Here is a 22,638-nt window from a genome sequence, read left to right as displayed (position 1 = left end):
TGTGGGGCCTGAATCTATAATCTATGAAAGTTTAACGTTTTGAATGGAATTATGGAAATGAATCAACTTTTCCATGATATTCCAATTTTTTGGAAAGGGTCTGTATGTCTTACTTCTTTTAACCTGTTACCAAAATCCAATGTCCTTAAATCCAGTCTTGATTTCGGTCGGATCAAGGGAGGGATGTTCATATTTTAGCACTGGTTTGTTAGAAAAAACATTATAACAGACAATGTCCATCCATGCTAATCACTTGTCCAGCAGAGGGACACCCAAGCCAGGAATCCCTTTCAAGGAACAAGGTAGGGAAGCCCCTGGACAATATGGAGATCCATCGCAGAGCACGCACTCAAAGTTACATACGTCTAGGTGTAGATTACAGTCGACTCATTTAATTACATTTTTTGGATTGTGGGAGGTGAGCCACAGAAAACAAGAAAAGCACACAAACACCATAGAGGTTGGGTTCAAACCCCCCCCCCCTCCCAACCATGCAGGTCTGAGCCAACAGTACAACACAAAAACCTCTATGTGATTTTCTCATTACACTGAAACAACTTTCATGTATCCGAGGGCTGACTGGCAGCTGCTTTCAATACTTAATTTGGCCACAAGGTGGAATATGTACCGTGTGTTAAAAGTCAGCAGGTGTTTTAAAACCTGGCAACTTATCAGCTGACCGCAGAGACGGAGAGTAATTTTTAGAGAAATCCACTCTTAGAAAATGGATAAGATAATGAATGCTAGGTGTGAATCTGCAATCTTCAGGTAAACGCAAAGTGCTCTTCTTGGGCTGAATAGTAAAATGCAAAACGTGTATGTTATAAGTATCACATTGCATTGCTTTTTTTCGTTTTGGCTAAGATACAGTAACGTCTATGAAGCGACTTTCACCTTTTGTTTTGGGCCTCAATGGTATAAATGTTCAGTATTGCTCCAGGACACAGGGATCATAAGGCCGCGCAGACAATAAATGTAACAGTGTTTAACAGCTGTCTGCATTCTCCTTTTAAAGCAGTTTAGTGTCTGTTTGGATCTCAGCTCGGGGAGATGAATGCAGCTGAGAGACGTTTAGCCTTTTCAGCATCATATTCAAACACTGACACAGTTTATATTTTTATCCTGGAATTCAGCTGCGTATTTGTCTGTTTCTGTGTGTATGTGAGAGTTCGTGCGCGTGTGTGAGAGAGAGAGAGAGTGGGGGGAGGGGGGGAGTGTGTGTGTGTACTTTGGCGGCTGCAGGGCACACCCACTGCACGTCTCCCCGTTTGAAAAACGCCGCACACTGCCGCTACTGACTCAGTCCTCCCAGGGAACAGCAGCACGCACTGTGTCCCTCACGCTCTCCTCACCGACGCTCGGCTTGCGCCATGGTGCTGCACCACCAGGAGTTCGAGAAGGCCGGCAAGGCATCTGGCCTCCAGATCTGGAGGATAGAGAAGCTGGAGCTGGTCCAGGTACCGGAGAACCTGCACGGCAGCTTCTACGTGGGGGATGCTTACCTGGTGCTCCGAACATCCAAACAGAGGGACTCCTTCTTCTATGACCTCCACTACTGGCTTGGTGAGCAGGAATCCATCTCAATAATGCTCTTTGGGGGGAGGGGGGTGGTAGAACTCCACAGGAAACTTGGTTTATGTTCTGGCTGTTCTGTTAGAATTTGACTTCATGACGGTTTTTGCCCTGGCAACGTAATCATGCTCCTCCACTGGTGCTTCTGTGCCTCATTTCCACCATGTTTCGACCACCAGACTTATCGCAACATGTTTTATCTGCAAACCCACACCATGATCGAACGAGAGAGTATAAAGACTGCGCCAACATGAAATTTTGCGGGAATGCTTACATTTCACTTCTCCTTTCCTGTTCCCTAATGGGAGCGCTTACCTCTCGTGGTGATGATGTGGTTGCTGACTTTTCCACGCAGTTCCCCATGCTGCAAAGTGTGTCATCCTTGTGACAAGTCACTCCTGTGATCAGAACAGGCCTGAAATAAAATGGTGAACCAACTGGCCTTTTGTCAGGGCATCTCAGACGGCCCTCTTGATAGTGGTCTGATGTGGAATTGACAACATATTTAATCACACCCAGAGGAAAGTGTGTTTCCTTAGCGGTTTACGCAGCCCCTGTTTCTAAACTGTACTTGCTACGTCACTCCTTAATAAATTTTGACAGTGTCAGATCAACAGGTTATTTTTCTCCTTTCATTTTTGTTCTATTCTTCATCCATATTCTTCCTCTTCTTGGGCTAAAATTCCCTCGACAATGGATCCTCTAAATTGGTCACATTAACTACATAAAAAATTGATGGAGAGTAAAGTCCAAAGTGAATAGATGTCTAAAAAGCTTTTTCCGGCTGCCGTACACCGAAGCCGGGGATGAGAGCATCTGGTAAATCGATTGATCTCCGTGCCTTTGTGAGTCCCCCGGAATGCTGAGATGTTGCTCTGCCCTTGACACCCCAGCAAATTCGACATCATAAATCATTAGCCGACAAAATAATGGGCTCTTAATGTACATTATTCCACCACGGCTGGATGTTGATTGTCTTTCGGTGCTCCATCCATAGATAGTCCGCATTACTGGCCTTTCACAACACACAGAACTTCCACCACATACAACTAGCCCTGTAGCTATTTTACTTCCATGGATGTGTGGGCTTACTCAGTCAGAGCCGACAACAAAAGACGCTGTCAGGGTGCAAAACTGTGGAGAAATAAAGACAGGGCGTTAATGTCTTAACGTCCATAATGTTATTCACAAAAAACGAGGACAGAAACCCTACTGAATTATAACTGGAAATGCTCTGGTGTGTTTCATAAATTCCATCTTTGAGATTATTTTAGCTACACCAATATGGCCTTGCCTATACCTGTGTGGCCCCACCTACACCAATATGGCCTTGCCTATACCTGTGTGGCCCTGCCTACACCAGTATGGCCCTCCCTATACCTGTGTGGCCCAGCCTACACCGGTATGGCCCTGCCTATACCTGTGTGGCCCCACCTACACCAATATGGCCTTGCCTATACCTGTGTGGCCCTGCCTACACCAGTATGGCCCTGCCTATACCTGTGTGGCCCCGCCTACACCAGTATGGCCCTGCCTATACCTGTGTGGCCCCGCCTACACCAGCATGGCCCTCCCTATACCTGTGCGGCCCTGCCTACATCAGTATGGCCCTGCCTATACCGGTGTGGCCCCACCGATACCAGTATGGCCCTGCCTATACCTGTGTGGCCCCGCCTACACCAGCATGGCCCTGCCTATACCTGTGTGACTCTACCTACACCAATATGGCCCTGCCTATACCTGTGCGGCCCTGCCTACATCAGTATGGCCCTGCCTATACCTGTGTGGCCCCGCCTACACCAGCATGGCCCTCCCTATACCTGTGTGGCCCTGCCTACACCAGTATGGCCCTGCCTATACCTGTGTGGCCCCACCGACACTAGTATGGCCCTCCCTATACCTGTGTGACTCTACCTACACCAATATGGCCCTGCCTATACCTGTGTGACCCCACCCACCTACACTTGTGTGCCCAGGTAAGGAATGCACCCAGGATGAGAGCTCTGCGGCAGCCATCTTCACCGTACAGATGGACGACTACCTGGGAGGGAAACCGGTCCAGTACCGGGAGCTGCAGGGCTTTGAGTCCACCGCTTTCACCAGCTACTTCAAGGGCGGCATCACCTACAAGGTGAGCTAACACTCACCGATCTGCCTTTTAGTGGACAGACAAGCTAATGTGCGTGCAGGCTGTAGGTTTCTCCTAAACCTCACCACTGCTGCTTGTTTGAAGACAAAGAGTCTCAAATATTGCGCCGCACAACCTCTCAAAAACACTCAGCCAGTCTGTCTCGCTACCACTCCACTGTCGCCCAGGCAGGAGGCGTGGCCTCGGGGTTCCATCACGTCGTGACCAATGAGCTGTCAGCCCAGCGCCTCTTCCACATCAAAGGCCGGAGGGTGGTCCGGGCCACGGAGGTGCCGCTCTGCTGGGCCAGCTTTAACAAAGGCGACTGCTTCATTGCGGACCTGGGTGCGGTAGGGCCCCGACACCCGACCCGCGGCAGCTCCCACCGTCACGCTTACGCTGTGAACACTCTGTAAAGCTTAAACAGCAAACAGGTCAGCTCTCCGTAGCTGAACCAAGCATATAAAACAAATTCTTGAAGACACACAAATAGGTATTTGAACATAGTTTCCGGTGTTTAAGGGCCTGGGCTTCCCAGAAGGACCACACTGATTAACATCTTTTTATTAATTGAAGGTTCCAGGACGCCACCTTTGTAAAAGGTGTATTATCTGTATTATTTATTATAATAAGTATGGTCTAATATCATAAAACACACGTGCGTGCGGGATATAGCATGTGATATACGAGCTCATACTAACAGTACTAAGTTATGCCAAATACCGGTATATTTTAGCATTAGTCAAATTACATCTGACACGCTTCAGAGACACATGACACAAGCACACTCATGCAGCCTATTTATATTCCTCACCCCTGCCCCACACAACCCCACTAAAGGGAAAAGGCTTTTTTCCTTCCTTTTATTTATTTTTTCATTGCGATCTCATAGCGCCTCATCCAGGATGAGGAGTCAGCAGTATTCACCGTGCTCTTTAGCTACTTCTCAGCAGCGAAATCCCGGGGTTTTGTACTCGATCGCTTCACAAAATGTAATACGTGATAAAAGATGCTGATACTTACTGTGGTTTGTGCACTCGTGTCATATTCTGTCCACAAGAGAAACAGGGTTATTGGTCATCTGATGCATATCAGGATAAGAAGAAGGAACTGTTAGCTATTTTTATTGTGCAATGCTCGGTTTTCACAGTGGTAAGACAGTGAGTTAATTCCCTCTGACCGATCCCCATCTCCCCGATCCCCATCTCCCCGATCCCCATCTGCCCGATCCCCATCTCCCCGATCCCCATCTCCCTGATCCCCATCTCCCCGATCCCCATCTCCCCGATCCCCATCTCCCCGATCCCCATCTCCCCGATCCCCATCTCCCTGATCCCCATCTCCCCGATCCCCATCTCCCCGATCCCCATCTGCCCGATCCCCATCTCCCTGATCCCCATCTCCCCAATCCCCATCTCCCTGATCCCCATCTCCCCGATCCCCATCTCCCTGATCCCCATCTCCCTGATCCCCATCTCCCCGATCCCCATCTCCCTGATCCCCATCTCCCCGATCCCCATCTCGATCCCCATCTCCCCGATCCCCATCTCCCTGATCCCCATCTCCCCGATCCCCATCTCCCTGATCCCCATCTCCCCGATCCCCATCACGATCCCCATCTCCCTGATCCCCATCTCCCTGATCCCCATCTCCCTGATCCCCATCTCCCCGATCCCCATCTCCCTGATCCCCATCTCCCCGATCCCAATCTCCCCGATCCCCATCTCCCCAATCCCCATCACGATCCCCATCTCCCTGATCCCCATCTCCCCGATCCCCATCACGATCCCCATCTCCCTGATCCCCATCTCGCCGATCCCAATCTCCCCGATCCCCATCTCCCCGATCCCCATCTCCCCGATCCCCATCTCCCCGATCCCAATCTCCCCGATCCCCATCTCCCCGATCCCAATCTCCCCGATCCCCATCACGATCCCCATCTCCCTGATCCCCATCTCCCCGATCCCCATCACGATCCCCATCTCCCTGATCCCCATCTCGCCGATCCCCATCTCCCCGATCCCCATCTCCCCGATCCCCATCACGATCCCCATCTCCCTGATCCCCATCTCGCCGATCCCAATCTCCCCGATCCCCATCTCCCCGATCCCCATCTCCCCGATCCCCATCTCCCCGATCCCAATCTCCCCGATCCCAATCTCCACGATCCCCATCACGATCCCCATCTCCCTGATCCCCATCTCCCCGATCCCCATCACGATCCCCATCTCCCTGATCCCCATCTCGCCGATCCCCATCTCCCTGATCCCCATCTCCCCGATCCCCATCTCCCTGATCCCCATCACGATCCCCATCTCCCCGATCCCCATCTCCCCGATCCCAATCTCCCTGATCCCCATCTCCCCGATCCCCATCTCCCCGATCCCAATCTCCCCGATCCTCATCTCCCCGATCCCAATCTCCCCGATCCCCATCTCCCGATCCCCATCTCCCCGATCCCCATCTCCCCGATCCCCATCTCCCTGATCCCCATCTCCCCAATCCCCATCTCGATCCCCATCTCCCCGATCCCCATCTCCCCGATCCCCATCTCCCCGATCCCCATCTCGATCCCCATCTCCCCGATCCCCATCTCCCCGATCCCCATCTCCCGATCCCCATCTCCCCGATCCCCATCTCCCCGATCCCCATCTCCCCGATCCCCATCTCCCTGATCCCCATCTCCCCGATCCCCATCTCCCCGATCCCAATCTCCCCGATCCTCATCTCCCCGATCCCCATCTCCCCGATCCCAATCTCCCCGATCCTCATCTCGATCCCCATTTCCCCGATCCCCGTCCAGGTGATCTATCAATGGTGCGGCTCCATGTGCAACAAGTTTGAGCGGTTGAAGGCCGCACAGGTGGCCACTGGGATCCGGGACAACGAGAGAAATGGTCGGGCTCAGTTGCTGGTGGTGGAGGAGGGCAGCGAGCCAGCAGAGATGATGCAGGTAGGTGGTAGCAGCAGCACATTTGCAAGACTTGTAGCGCGTCATCCATGGCAGTAATGCGGAAGTGCCAGAGTGCAGTTTCATTTTCATGCGCAGTGAGAGCTATTTCAAAAGTATCGCGCTTATACCCAGGCTATAAAGTGTCAGATTACTAAAACCACGAGAGATACCAGTGAATATCACACTGTATTGTTCAATTGTGCTTATAATGTCGTTTTCATTGTGCTTTCAGTACTAACTGTGCAAGGCAATTCTTTGCCCTTCATGCAATTAGAGACAGAGATCACGATTCACTCTGAAAATCGATTCTTTCAAGTTTGTTCAGATAAAAGACTCACTTCCAACACATCATCCGAGAATATGTTATCTTAAGTATAGTAATTGTATTTGTTGTGAAACTACATTAGCCATTGGAAAAAAGCATTAGCCAGATTTTGGACGTTACGCTACTGGGCGGTGAACTTAACAGGCGGATGAGTCATTCATTGAACGGTCGGAATGAATGAGTGCAGCGACAGATCATTTCGCTTCCAGAAGAACAACTTGTTCATCAATAATGAACAACATCAGCAGGTTTCCATTTGCTGGGCTCCGCTGCAGGCTGCCCTGTGTGTCATCACTCAGACTCAGGGGCTTCAGCTGATTTTGATTATTATACTTTGTACTGGTGACACGTTACTTGAGGGGACACAAGTAACTCAGTTAGCGCTCAAGTACAAATCATGAACAAATCTAATAACCGCAGTAAATACATTAACTGTTATGACGCATTAATGATGAACAAACGTGGGATGACTATGCAACTAACCAACTAGTAACTAACTAGTTTCTGGTTAATAAGTACATTAAGTAAGAGTGTGTTACTACATTATTTATGCCTCAAGTAAAGTGTTAGCATTTTATTTTATATATTATTATTATTATTATTATTATCCGTTTCACAAAAATCCACAAATACTGGTTTGTTTCATTCTGATTTCCTTGTAAAACTCCATCAGGGTTTGCGCTTCCCTGGAAAGGAATTAATTTACATAAGGTATCCACCTAACATTTCAGCTGCCATCAAGTTTCTATTACTCCGGTGGGTTACTTATCTTTCTATATCTTTTTTTCTGTTCATAGGTGCTTGGTGACAAGCCAGACCTCCCCATCGGGGAAGAAAACGATGACGCTGTGGCTGATGTGTCCAACAGGAAAATGGCCAAACTGTACATGGTACGGAAGAGATGGATATACCAACAGTTGCCAATAACCAAAACAACAATGCGAATTGTTATAAAACGTAACCCTAAACTTGGGTGTAGTTAGAAGTAAGCCTTGATTCTGTATGTGTGTGGGTTCTGCAGGTCTCTGATGCCAGCGGGACCATGCAGGTGTCGGTTGTGGCTGAGGAGAACCCGTTCTCACAGGACCTCCTCCTGACAGATGAGTGCTTCATCCTGGACCATGGCAAAAACAAGATGATTTTTGTGTGGAAAGGTGGGGGCCAATGATCCATTTGACATCATGAATTTAAGCAAATTAAGGTCACATGTAGACTTTTTACACAGATTCGGATGAACTAGTTGGCTCAAAGTGTTTGCCTGAAAGTTTAGTAGGCTTTGCCTGGCCCTTGGGGTTGAATTTGAGATTTTATGGTGACAATAACCATACCACTGCCAAAACCACACCTAGAGAATTAACTAGTGCCAGATAAAATAAATGTATAATTCCCTAATATCCCATTACATCCCCTTGCCCAGTCATGCTAATCTAGTTTCTAAACTCTACCTGGTCTTTTCAGCCTCAACAAAAATCTTTTAAGTGCCATTAACCCCGCCTTCATGTACATCCTGCACACTGTGGATTTTTAAGTGGAGTGGAGTAAGTTCTGTCTTGTTGCTTCCTTCCTGCATGGCCCTTGCTGGGACAATCAGGCCGAAACGCCAACCCCAGTGAAAGGAAGGAGGCGATGAAAACAGCAGAGGGATTCATCAAGAAGATGGGTTACCCTCCAAACACACAGGTGATCGTGCGTCTTATTGGCATCTGCCAACACAAGGGCAATTGCAGGATGAACTGGAGATCAAGCTTCTAAAGACACTTTCATGAAGAATTTGTCCTTGTCCTTTGGACTTCATTCTTCAAGCCTTTTTTTGTACTTTTGTCTGTTAGAAGTAGAAAAACGCCACTGAAAATTTCAGTGGGTAAACCGTCTCTTATAATCTGTTTCTAGATACAAGTGCTTCCTGAGGGAGGCGAGACTCCCATTTTCAAGCAGTTCTTCAGGGGCTGGAAAGACAAAGACCAAAGTGAAGGATTTGGGAAGGTCTATGTGACGGAAAGAATCGCCAAAATCACGCAGGAGAAGTTCGACGCATCTAAGCTGCATGAATCTCACCACATGGCGGCCCAGTACAACATGGTGGACGATGGCAGTGGAGAAACAGAGGTGAACCTTCTTCTCTGTGACACACCCATGTGGGGGCAAGTGGGAGGCTTGGGGGTGCTGCCACCCAACACATCACGATTACTCACCATTTTGCTCTGGTCGGCAGTTCTGGAATATTCTAGAAAGAGAGATATGATGGAAGAGAGTTTGAAGAAATGACCTGACATAAAGCAACCGGGCTGCAACTTAATAAAACATTCAAAGCACTATTTCAAGGATAAATCACTTTACTTTTCTGGACTGTGGCTGTACAAATCTGTGAAAATGGCCCTTTTCTCAGAACACCACCCTGAAACACAATACCAGTTAAAGAGGCATTGTTAATGCATGTAATAGCATGTAATTAGTCTCAGAGAGCTGCTTGAGCTGCCATGACAGCAAACCATAAAACCTGAAACTGGCCGGGAAGAAGAGTCTTATCTTGGCTGATTTATTTTGTGCTTCGTAAGACTCCGTGTCATTACTGGGTAATGCATTCTCATACGAACACTGTGTGTGACTTTTTCCCTCATGATCTCCATCACTGGCTTTACATCCGGTAATTGCATCGATTGTCCTGCATTACTGAACCTTAATTTTCCTTCAGGGACTCATAAAGTCTGTCTGTCTGTCTGTCTGTCTGTCTGTCTGTCTGACGTGCTGCAGATCTGGAGGGTTGAGAGTAGTGGCAGAGTCTCCATTGACCCGCAAACATACGGTCAGTTCTATGGAGGCGACTGTTACATTATACTCTACACCTACGGCAAGGGTCACATCATCTACACCTGGTGAGTGCTTGTCAGAGTTTCTCCCATGACTCGCCAGCTAGTTCACCAGCTTCGTGGGGGGGGGGGGAGGGGTGCGATCGCTAGGCGCTATGACTATATACACTGTGAATAAAAGTTAATAAAGTGGCATCTTGAGAGAGATAATACTTTATTGGTCACAAGAATTTCTTTTAAGTCTCATAAAGTACAAAGGGAGTTTACACAGTGCAAACGTCACTGCCCTCCTCTGCACAGCCACCTGCTCTCTGACTGTTGTTCTTACAGAAGGCATAGCTGCATGCTGAATTATGCAGTTTAGCAGGACCACTCTTGCCAAGACCCCAAGTACCATGTTTGCGTTCTTGGTGCGATCTTTGTGTTCTTGGTATTGAGTTTTTGGTGCAATCTTTGCATTCTTGGTATTGAGTTCTTGGTACAATCTTTGCATTCTTGGTATTGAGTTTTTGGTGCAATCTTTGCGTTTTTGGTATTGAGTTCTTGGTACAATCTTTGCATTCTTGGTATTGAGTTCTTGGTACAATCTTTGCATTCTTGGTATTGAGTTCTATGGTACGATCTTTGCGTTTTTGGTATTTAATTCTTGGTACGATCTTTGCGTTTTTGGTATTTAATTCTTGGTGCGATCTTTGCATTCCTGTCATTGTCTTTTTTTAACATGCAGTGTTTGCTTTCACCTGAAAGTCAGTTAAACTTAAATATTGACACAAACCAGCCTTTGAGCTTCGCAAACTTCTCATGCAGCGTATTTAACCGCGTCTTTGCTATTCCCGAAACCGGCTAAGCTAAGCGTGACATTTGCAGTTTGCTTGTAACACATCTGCTGCGTGTGGTTGTAATTGCTTGGGGGGGGGGGGGGGGTGTCGAAATGAGTCTGAGTCATTTCTGATCTGCCCACCCGTGTCCAGGCAGGGCTCCAGCGCCACGCGGGACGAGCTCACCTCCTCGGCGTTTCTCACCGTGCAGCTGGACCGCTCCCTGGGGGGGAACGCAGTGCAGGTGAGGACGTTAGACACTCACACACACGGCTCCGGACTTCCTGTTCACTTCCCAGCTGTTTCTGACGGAGGCAGCGCGACAGACGCTGCTTCTCATTCAGAGCTGTAAACATTCCCTGATCCTAATGTCCTAATGTGTGTCTGCCTCTGAGCTTCTCAGTCATCAAACAAAACCTGTTGCCCAGCACTTTCAGGGCCCCGTGTTTTGAATGCAGGATTCTGCAGCATCGGCTTAAAATTTCCACTAAACCACGCTGACTTCCTCACTTCACCTTTTCACAGACGTTAAACCCATATTTTTCTCCATAAGTGAGCAAATACCATTTCCCCTTTGACAGCATTGCATTTTACTGTTTGTATATTGAACCCCACATTATGACAGTCTCTATAACCCATAATTAAATCATGAAGGACATATAAAATGCAGCCACTTCCTTATTTCACTTCATTTTCACATGCAAATCTATTTCCTCTTTCTGTTTTTTTTAAGACTAATCGAAACATTAAAGTGCACATCTGTACCACTGAGTTCCTCAGCTCCAGACATCTGTACCCCCCCCCCCCCACACACACACACACATCACCGCCGTCAGGCCGCATGCAACACGAGATCAGAACAAACCAGAGCACATGGCCTGCGTTCAGCCTTCGGCTACAGGCTCCTCCCAACACCGGCTTACTATTGTGACCAAAAGTCATGTTTGAACCTCGATCTTTATTGTCATCTTCAGCAATGCGAGCTGTGGGTCATAGCCTGAGCTGAAATTACGATCGCAGTGCTCAAAGTGCAAGACATCAGCGATAAGCGCAATATATTTGACTATCTTTCAACACTGACAATCTGACACTTTGTGCACGATTTACATGGACATAAAACATAGAAAAAAAACATAGAAAAGTACAATCAAAAACAGCTTAAAAAATGAATTACCAAATTTAAATAGAACTGGGCGGTAGAGATTTATGTTGTTCACATAACAAAAATATTTAAAGGTTTATTTGTAAAATACACAAAAATACACTGTACAGGTGTAGAGTCAAGTGTCGCTTCCACCTGCTTCCTGCATTGGAATATGCAACACAAGGAAAAATATACAAAAGATCAATAAAATATACAACAACAGCAATAAAAGTAACAATAGAAATAAAACAAAACAAAGACAAAAGTAAAAAGCGATGATATTAGTAACCACATTATCTATAGACACTCTTAGTCTGATTTAACCTAATATAATGGTCTATCCAGATACAAAATGGGTGTCACTATAATCTGCATTATCATCCTGTATAAATGGGACGACTAGTAAAATAAGAAAATAATGCGAGCGTGTTTTTAGAATCTCAAATGTGGTGTTACGTGTAGCCTACTGCCACCTGGAGGCCGTCGATAGCCAAGGCAGCATTTGTCACGCTAATAATAACATGGCAGACAGTTTAAAGGCCACTAGCTGGCTAAGTGTGAATGTGCTAAGGGTGTGGTGGCCCCTGAGGGACAAACAGAGCCAAGTTGGACTTGCAGCCACCTTTCGACTCCATCCCCAGGTTCGTGTATCTCAGGGTAAGGAACCAGCGCACTTGCTGAGTCTGTTCAAAGCCAAGCCTCTAATCGTGTACAAGAATGGGACGTCCCGTGCTGGGGGGCAGCAGCCCGCACCCCCGACTCGCCTCTTCCAAGTGCGACGAAACTTGGCGACCATCACGCGGATCGCAGAGGTGTGTACCTCCTGGTTGGCTAGACGTGCAGATGTATTACATTCTGTGTAAAGCACACCACACACATGCACACACTGCTCTCCTCTGCCAGGTGGAGGCTGAAGCCCCCAACCTCAACTCCAACGACGCCTACCTGTTGAAGACGCCCCAGGGGGCAGGGTACATCTGGCTAGGCAAGGGGGCCAGTGAGGAAGAGGAGTGTGGTGCCCAATATATCAGCGATGTTCTGCAGTGCACAAGCCAGAGGATTACAGAAGGGAAGGAACCAGGTGAATTTGCTATTCACAGAAAAATGATGCACTGCCAAAAGTGACGCATCTGGTGTGACACTCATGCATTCAGACTTTCATGCTCACGTAAGAAATCTTACAGTATTATCCGTATTACCCAATTATAAACCTAAGATTAGCAACAACAGAAATGCAAACCCTACAAGGCAATAAATCTGTTACATACATGTAAAATGCGTGTGCACTTGTCTCACTTTGAACATCTCACGCCAGCCAGCTGATCGAAGTTGGCATCCCTGATTATATATTTACAAACCCGATCTGCACTTTCATATTCCTACATTCCCACACATCTGATCAGTAGACACTGAGACTCGCGCTGAGACTCGCACTGAGACTCCCTCCAGTGAGGGCTGCTAACTCTCGTTTGCCGCAGAGCCCTTCTGGTCAGCGCTGGGGGGGAAGAAGCCATATCAGACATCAGTGGGCTTGGAGTCCAAGGATGTCATTCACTCACCGCGCCTGTTTGCCTGCTCCAATAAAACAGGCAGGTTCATTGTAAGTATCTCACTCAGCCTTTGTTTATACGTCTGTCCAGTTAAGCTGTCGTTGTTGAATGGAGTTATTGCCTGAATAATTGCAACATGGGTTTGATACCAGTTCGTGAGTATATGGTTACTATTATGTTAAATGGGTGAACAGTCATTATTGTGTTAAACAGGCATATGGTCGTTAGTGAGTGGAACAGGGATACAGATATTACAGGTCGTCATTCGACTTACGAATGACCAACTTTACAACCGTTCCGAGACCTCAGATATCTGGCCCGGACTGCACCTCGTCTGACAGCACGAGTGTATGACAGTCTCTGCCCCATCTGCCAACAACAATAAGCTAAGAAAATGGTGATAAAAAGGTTAAAAAAACACCAGACAATGTGACTTAAAGATGATGTCATTTTATGATACAGTATACTGTACATATGACAATCTTTGCATATAGAATTAAGGCTTCAGACCAACTCAACTTATAACTGGTGAGTTGGAACCGATTGCAGTCATAAGTTGACAGCGACCTGTTTCGCTATCGACGAATGTGCATTTATAATGTTAAATTGGGGTCATTCATTATGGTGTAGAATGGGTTTGAGGCCATTATCGCCATTATCGCCATTATCGCCATTATCGCCATTATATCCATTGCTAAAAACCTCAGCGATCAAGCACATTTAGCGCTCAGGTTCACGTCATTCACCCGCAAGGCTGTGGCTAAAACTGGGTCCTGGATAGTGAGCTGGTGTCTGAGAGAGGCCTTGGTGTATCGACTGGTTTCCTGCAGATCGAAGAGGTGCCTGGAGAATTCACCCAGGAAGACCTGGCCGAGGACGACGTCATGCTGCTGGACGTCTGGGATCAGGTCTGCGCTCTGCTGGGTTTTTTATTTTGTAATTGTCGAAAGGCTTCATTCTGTGTTGGGGGGGAGTGAACACTGTGCACGCTGTGTTTTCAGCTCTTTATTTGGATCGGAAAGGATGCCAACGAGGTGGAGAGGACTGAGTCGGTGAAGTCAGGTATGGCATCTCTAATATTGTCTGGATGGATTTGGCCCAAATTAATATCTTTTTCGCATTTTACATGGGGTCAAAGGTCATATTTGTGTTGTCTTTAGTTATTTCTATTGCCTAGTTAATAAAAGTCATTATTTGGATGCAAATTCCCCTCATCTCACCAGGAGTAAATACCTAAGTATCTCCAACACCCAAAAACATGGTCATTTGTTATCATTACCTTCCTCCCACCTTAGCTAAGACCTACATCGAGACGGACCCTGCGGGGCGAGACCAGGACACCCCGGTGGTGATCGTGAAGCAGGGGCACGAGCCCCCGACCTTCACGGGCTGGTTCCTGGGGTGGGATGCCTCTCGCTGGAACAGCAATGCCATGGGCCAGGCCATGTCCACCTTGCGGGTGGAGTGAGACCTCCACAAATGTGGGGGGGGGGCTGGCCTGCTTGGTTTTTCATATTCATTTTACATGCTTTGACAGTAGCATTAAAATAACAGGAAAAGTGCCTAAAATCTACACAATGAAATGTTAGTACCTGGGTGATTTGGGGAAGTGGGGGGGGGGGGGGGGGAGAGAGACGCTGAAATCGCAATGATACAGGATAGGAGCCTCAGATTCTGCTCTTTTTCTAGGTAGAACCACTGTTCACATTTCCCTAACAGCTTTTGAAAGTATTTTAATATTACTTTGCTTTACTGTGCATATATGGGCTTTTTTTATATTACATTCCGCATTGCTCGTGTTTAGCAGTTTGGTAAATGCTTCGATTGGAGTTTCCAAACTACATATCAGATCAGAAGATAATAATCTCTTAAAATATCATTTTCCAAAAACAACTGTCTTCAAAAACTACACGTAATAAAACATTGCTTGATAAGTAAGCATTAAATAAGTTGAGTATTTTCTGTGACTTTCGGGTGACTGGGACTTAAATACAAATGCAGGGGGAGATGCTTCTATCACGCACGAAATGAAGACACCTAACGAAAAAAAAATGCAACACTGTGGCTGTTGCTTATCACCACCACTAGGTGGTGCGACAATAACGTCTAAAAGTTCAAGCCTGTTATCAAAATGAACAGGCACATATACATATTAGTATTTGTGCGCTATAATCGCATAATTTCAGTTAATTTAATCAATTTGCCTTAAGCTTTAAATAAGGCTCTTAGTCCTTTAATAAGTTTTATTCTCTTTGGAGTTTTCATCTAGGTAGCAAACCTACTGTAATTGAAAAGGCCAGGTGTTACCTCTTCCATTGCCCTCGCTTTCTCTTCATTAGCCATTGTTCACACACCTACCGCTTGAACCTGTATGTAACACCTGTGTGTAACACCTAGGTAGCCTACATATGCCAAAAGGTGACAGCATGTATTTATTTCTTTATATTCCTTCAATTATGTTAATATGCTGGTGGCATCGCATTTAGTCTTCACATTAAATGGCACATTAGGCTCAGTAAGATTTAATCCTAAAGTAAATAGAATCGTATTACAAAACACTAGTTTTCTTATTGTACACATGAATTCGCCATTTCTTCGTATACCCGGGATCTTCAAAGTTGGACCTCGATTCCAAATCCAGACCGTGTTTTCGGTTCTCCAAGGTAGTTGGTTTAATAATTTCTGATTCTGACTGGCCGGAGGCTTCACACCCGGCTCACAGGTAAAGGAAGGCTGGAAATTATTTATAATAATTAATTACAATTATATTTGATTTGAATGGCCCATATATAGATGAAATGACAAATCCAAAGGTTAAGTAACATCAGAATTCATCATAGTTACACACACTATTAGATTTCAAACCAGTATTTAAATTTGCTGCTGGCTCACAAAATATAAAAGTGACGGTGAAACGTATCGTTTATATTTTCGCATTAAAAACGCAAAGTGTGTCACGAGCCGCCCTGTCCATCCCCCGGTATGACCAGTAGGGCTCGCTGCTGGTCCTCAGGAATCATCCTGTTTCTTCCCAGCTGTATTTTATTCGTAATCCCCGGTCCAAATGTAGTAAACATCAACACCAAAATCGTATCAGTCCCTCGGTAGACTCGCATATAGGCCTACGTGCTTCCTAGTCCTGAGTTCCCCAATCTGTTCATTAATATCAATCCTTCTGTTGCCTGTGTCCTTCCCAATCCTAGCAGATTTAGACCCATCGCGGTCCTATTTTGTATAATAAAGCCCCCGTTTGCTCTCTTGAAACCTACTCTCGAGTCCTTTATTTCTCGCGACGTGATAGTTTGGTAAGTTTATCTCCTGTCATCCCCAGTACCTTTGTGTTATCAGTAACTGATCCAGTTATATTTGATTTTTTTAATCTGTACTCGGAGACGTAACGTTTATCTGGGAATTTTTAAAAACACATGACCAGTTTTTGTAAAAGCTTTTACTTTTTAATAATTGCCAGCAAACTGCAAATCTATAAATCATTAAAACTAAACGAGTAAATCGGTGAATGCAGCTTTCGTAGAAGCCCTCCATCTAGGCGTGGGATTTACACTGGTGGCACCCATTGCATAGAGAATCGCTTCAAGGGCAGAAGATCTGTGCATTCAAATAAGCCATTGTGACACTGTTATTTTTGCATTTTGGGCCTTCCTGTTTACATTGACAATGTATTTTCGCCCACATACCTGCCATTAACTGGATGCTTTATTTGTTTATTGCGCCATTCTTTGTAAACTCTAGACACTAAAGTATGCGAAAATGCCAAGGAAGGCGGCTGTTTTTGAGATACTGGAACCACCATGTCTGGCACCAACAATCACACCACATTCAAATTGCTTGGATCAAACATCTTGGCCATTGTAATGCGTAGCCAAGCACCTTGTATGTGTGCATGTAATGCCTCAAGTGGAAGAGCTGGCTGTTCGGTTTGACAAGTAAGTGTACTTTATTAACTGTCCTCTGAGTGCGTAGGCCTATGCTGCAAGGAAGCGTCACATCGAAAAAGCTACAGTAATGGTTTCAGACCTGGTCAAAATGCTATTAATCACGGTTTTCGATCTTGCACAGTTTTTTTTCGCATCTGTTTGATACTGTAGAAAGGCAGCTAATTAATGAGTTATTCCATGTTTTGGTAATATTTTACTAGATAGGGCACAAATGCTTAGTAATAACTCAACACTGATGTAGAAATCACGAACAAATATAGCCTAGTTTCTACTTCAGTTTAAAGATGCGTCACGATTGAATAATGAACAAACATGACATCAGTATTTCAGTGTTATTCATTGCTTGATCCTTCAGGAGTTCCTTCGTTAGTTCACAAAAATTTACAGAATTAACAGATATAGTAATAAATATAGTAACTGCTTAAGATAAAACATGCGTCACGATTAAATAGGCTAATGATGAATTAACTTGACGTCAGTATGCAACTATGACTTAGTTTGTGGTCAATAGATACGTAACTAATATCATAATACTATATTAAATAAAGTTTACGTACTGTAAACTAAGCGTGTTTGTGTTTTTGTTAGACAGGAATCTCATTGTTATCAGAACAACGGCTTCATACAGGCTGCAGTAGCCAAAATAAACCTTTGCATGACCTGCCATTTAAATATACAGTATATAATAAGCGTGCTAAATATAGAACATCCTAAAAGAATGCCTTCGGCTACATTAATGTTTAAATTTACTTTCACTTGCGCGCCGACACAGCAAACTCGCCTCGGTGGCCCAGAAAGCTGCATGACAGGAGCAGGTGGCGGCGGTGTGTCCCGGGAAACGGCGGGGTGACGAGCGTAGCGCTAAGCCAATCGCATTTGAGGAAGGACGAGGGCGGGACGAGAGCGCAGCCAATCGCTGATGGCTGTTATTTTTGGGTTGAACCTGTAGTGCGGGAATAACCGAGGGAGTGGGACAGGCTGTTTGATCAGTGCGACTGCGGACGCGCAGCGGAGTAGTAAATAAGGCGTACTGGCTTCACATGGGGAACAGGCGAAAGGTGCGCCTTGTTACAGCTGATTTCTTGCTTTTGACAAGCGGATGTTGTACTACGCATAGGTAAGCTTCCGACGCAGCGGCGATCCGATTTTTTCAATTTTTTTGATTAAACATCGATTAGCGAAACTGCAATCGTTCGGCCGTAGTTACCCGGCGCGGAAACCGCGTTGACTGCGGTGTTTTTTTTCCCGAGGACGTCCCAGTGTCGGCACCGATTTGCGACCTAGATGGTTAATCGTTCGCGGCACGTCCAGGTGCAGGACGCAAGGACAGTCAGCGTGACAATGCGCGTCTATGGGCGTTTTTAAGTGGCGCCCACATCGTGCGGTGATGCATAAATGGGTTTTTTTTGCGTTACAGTTATTTTGCGTTTTTTTGTATATGGCTGATGAATGATACTTTTATGGACGGCATAAGGTTTTCTCCATCGATCGGTTTATGAGACGGCTTTATGAGGCAGTGCAAACTCCCATTAAACGCCCAGTGCCCTTGCGGCGCGGCCGATGGCCGCGGTCATGCTCGTCGCGGTAGCATGTGCATTACAGTTGATACTGACTCGGGATGAAGGGGGTGAAATATGCATTACCCTTTGAATACAGACACTCTGCTACCCTGGAATTAGCATATCAAAGCCCGGTGGGTCGGTGCCTTTGCTAACTGAAAATAGACCCGGCAGCACCCCACCGTTTTATTTGTCATTCATCCTGATGGGTCCAATTAGTCCAAAGATTTAATGCATTAGTATGATAACGAAAGGGAAATGCGTCCTTTAAATTGTAAAGCAACGTGGACTCTGTTTATTGGTTTTGCTTTTGTCTTTCCTTCAATAAATGTGTCTTTTATCTGTTGTTAGGTGAAAGTCGCTCTGTGAACACCTGGTGAAGCAGTACTTATCTCCTTCGTCCTTTCACAATGGGGAATGGATTTTCCGACCGGCCCGCTATTTTCCCGAAGCTGCCAACCTTCCAGGCGCTCCACATCGTGATCCTTGGGCTGGACTGCGCTGGAAAGACAACAGTCCTGTACAGGCTGCGCTTCAATGAGTTTGTGAACACGGTGCCCACCAAGGGATTTAACACGGAAAAGATCAAGGTGTCAGTGGGCAGCTCCCGAGCCGCGGCGTTCCACTTCTGGGATGTAGGCGGGCAGGAGAAGCTGCGGCCGCTGTGGCGATCCTACACGCGCTGCGCGGACGGCATCGTCTTCGTGGTGGACTCTGTGGACGTGGAGCGTATGGAGGAGGCCAAGACGGAGCTGCACAAGATCACACGGGCGGCGGAGAACCAAGGCGTCCCCGTGCTGGTAGTGGCAAACAAACAGGACCTACGCAGCGCGCTGCCGCTCCCCGAGGTGGCGAAGCTGCTGGCACTGAGCGAGCTGGGCACCGCCACGCCTTGGCACCTGCAGCCTGCATGTGCCATCATTGGAGATGGTCTCAGCGAGGGCCTAGAGAAGCTGCACGACATGATAGTCAAGCGCAGGAAATCACTGCGGCTGCAGAAGAGGAAGAGATGAGTGCATCTCCGGGACCGTGTGCTGGGGGCGGCGCCAACCCCTACCGCTCCTTTCCGGATCTCGTTGTCCGGCGCTGGGCCTTAGCGGTGCCGTTCTGGTTATGGCTGAGTTTTATCAGTCCAAGTTAAACTTGAGTCCTTGTCGAGGCAAAACCACAGGCCTGTATGAACTCGACACGGTGCCGTTCGAACTGTATGGTGCCACACTGACGTGGGATCAGTGACACGGCTCACCTTTTGAAAGGAGGACGGGGTTCTGCCATATGATAAATGTGGCGAGTAGCGTTTACACATTTCTCCAAGAACAAACACTGTACTTGAGGTGTCACATGATGGAAGGGGTGCATGAATATAAATTCATAGTTTTTTTTATTAAAAAAGAAAAAGAAACCCTAAAGTATTAAAGCAGTATTCTACCGAAGATGATGGTGTATAGACAGTGTGGAGTTCTGCAGGATATGTGGTGATGTGTTTTTAGAAATTCCCAGAATGCCCTTTAGGGATCAGTTTGTTAAACGGTTGGGCCTTTGGGGTGGATTATTGAAGAGGTTCCACACTCCTGTAGAACGAAGCAAGTCTTCCTTGGTTTTTGTTGCACAGTGGGGTTGGGGGGGTTGGGGGGGGTCGGGTGGGAAAATGCATTAAGGGCTGCAGTAAGCTAGTCATCTACTGTGTGGGGGGTTTTAGGGCATTTTACAGAACCTCAACCAAATATAGGGGGGTCAGCCAGCGTATGTGTCGAATACAAGTGTTGATAGACAAGTGCCATTGGATCCGCTGGATTGGGCACCCACCCCCCCACTAAGGGAGGATCAGACTGGTATGACCTGCTGATTTGTCCACCTAAGGTGTTTTGGTGTTGGCACCTATGTGCACTTTAAATTACCCCTCACTGATCTCTGTTTGTCACTTTTACACCGTATGGGATTTTTCTAGGAGAGCGTCAAAGAGAAGGTTTTTAATCATGCTGGATGCTGCTGGCAAACAGCCACAGAGTGTCAGGTGGTTCACATGAGTTCAGTTTGTTCATCTTGAATAAAATCACCGCTGTCTATACCCACCTGGAAGCCTTCTTTTCCTTCTCTATTCAGCATGGCGTGTTTGATTTAAACGTCTTTGTATTCGCTCCATTATTACTCGTGTCCCACATACATCACCCTCCCCAGTGCTTTCCAGTTTTCAGTCTTATAAACATTCCCAGTTAGAATAAAGCGCTGCTCACTTTTTCTCTTGTGTTTCTCAGTGTCTGTTTTTGTTTTTGTGAGTCATGTTTGCCAAAGCTGCCTGTTTTTGAGCTGTTGTGCTAAATAGCTGGTAGCGCTTTGCGTTAATTGTTTTTAAGTTTTTTTAAATGCTTTTTAGCTGTTATGTATTTTTAAAGCTACAAGTTGTGGCTCGAGTAGGAAACAAAGAAATAAAATCGTTACATGTACGTCCTGGTTGACAGTGCATATCAGAAACTTTTTTACGCGTCTGTAGCAGGCCAGGAGGTGTGCCATATACCTCACTACACCGCGAAATGGTCCATTGAAGCTACTTAATAATGATAAACCAGGCTTTGTAGATAGCTAACATGGGAGGTAAAAAGTTAACTCAATAGAGGTCACACCTTAAGTGTAGAAAGCCTAGACATTATGATCTGTGAGCTGAGCCTTGGTATCAGTGGATGGTTTGCGATCCAGAGCTAATCTAGACTGTGTAGACAGATCCTGATGGAGCGCCGGCCAGCTCAGAGTTACTCCTGTGGTAACTGGAGCCTCAAGCGGCGAAGGGAGTGCTTCGGCCATATATCACGATCTGCCAAATAACTAAATAAATAAATGGCTGTTTCCGGGCCTTTCCGTGGACGCAGCTCACGGCCATAGTCACTGCAGTCTCTATCGTCGCTTTGATCCAGCGAGGTAATTAACTGGGGATTAGTCTGGCACAGAGACCCGGGGTTTACGAGTGCCCCCCCAGCTGCTGACTCAGAGTTGGAATTGCGTGGCCCGTACCTCCCTCTCCCCAACGTCTGTCCTACCCGGCCTCACGGACATGGAGCTCATTACACCCCCACCAGAGAGAAAAATCTGTGGAAAAGCCCTGAATCTGGAGTTTTGCCGTTTTACTGGAAACCTCCTCATCCAGTCTGACCCACCCCCCCCCCTCTCTGAGAGTGCGGCCCTGGCCAGGCTGTAAAGACTGGGGAGGGGGGTGGGATCTGACTCATACAGCCCAGAGCAGGCCTGCCGATTACATGCCCCCCCCTTGCCCACAATGATTAAATGAGCTGGGTGGGAGCAACTATAAAATCTGCAGGAAATGTGTACAATACAGGACAAATCGCTAAATGGATTTAGAAAAATAAGTTTTAAAGGTGGCTGAGACAAAAAAATAGAGCATGAAGCCCCCCTACAAAGGGCCTGGATCGATCCCTCATAAGTACTTAGGAAGGGTTAGTTTTACCATAATACCTGTTGTCAAGGTGATGTTGCTCAGACCGACAGCATTTGACGGTCCTCTAGCTCACCCTCATTACAGAGCAGCCCCCCTCCCCACACCAGCAGTAAGTGTCTCTGGGGTGATAAACTCTCGCCTTGAGAGCAGGGGTGTGGTGTGCTGACCCCCACCCCCCTCACCAAACACACACACACTGTATGAACGAACATGGCAGGCTGGGTGGGACCGGTGTGGTCGTCTGGTGAGGAAAGGGATGTGACAAGCGAACCCCCCCCCCCCACCCCACCACCTTTCCTGAAGCCTCGAGTCTCTCCTGATCTGCCACTGAGAGCCAGGAAACGGCGTCACCAATCCGCACCACGTGTGGTTAACCTT

The 22,638-nt window shown here is 46.8% G+C and overlaps 2 protein-coding genes across 2 annotated transcripts; both read left to right on the top strand.

Moving 5' to 3' along the window:
* Positions 1-1,233: 1,233 nt before the first annotated feature.
* Positions 1,234-15,246, top strand: scin (scinderin). The gene is made up of 16 exons (XM_048992848.1): positions 1,234-1,563; positions 3,549-3,703; positions 3,889-4,050; positions 6,504-6,653; positions 7,776-7,868; positions 8,000-8,132; positions 8,570-8,658; positions 8,869-9,084; positions 9,730-9,851; positions 10,757-10,847; positions 12,389-12,559; positions 12,651-12,828; positions 13,226-13,347; positions 14,128-14,205; positions 14,299-14,359; positions 14,593-15,246. The coding sequence occupies exons 1-16, from the start codon at positions 1,371-1,373 to the stop codon at positions 14,763-14,765; spliced, it is 2,187 nt and encodes a 728-aa protein (XP_048848805.1). The 5' UTR covers positions 1,234-1,370; the 3' UTR covers positions 14,766-15,246.
* Positions 15,247-18,204: 2,958 nt separating this feature from the next.
* Positions 18,205-20,431, top strand: arl4ab (ADP-ribosylation factor-like 4ab). The gene is made up of 2 exons (XM_048992858.1): positions 18,205-18,370; positions 19,164-20,431. The coding sequence occupies exon 2, from the start codon at positions 19,223-19,225 to the stop codon at positions 19,823-19,825; it is 603 nt and encodes a 200-aa protein (XP_048848815.1). The 5' UTR covers positions 18,205-18,370; positions 19,164-19,222; the 3' UTR covers positions 19,826-20,431.
* Positions 20,432-22,638: the final 2,207 nt, after the last annotated feature.

Source organism: Brienomyrus brachyistius, chromosome 23 (genome assembly GCF_023856365.1).
Source record: "Brienomyrus brachyistius isolate T26 chromosome 23, BBRACH_0.4, whole genome shotgun sequence".
NCBI classification, from domain to species: domain Eukaryota; kingdom Metazoa; phylum Chordata; class Actinopteri; order Osteoglossiformes; family Mormyridae; genus Brienomyrus; species Brienomyrus brachyistius.
The sequence above is the reverse complement of the archived record's forward strand: the minus strand, read 5'-3'. Positions and strand labels throughout refer to the sequence as shown.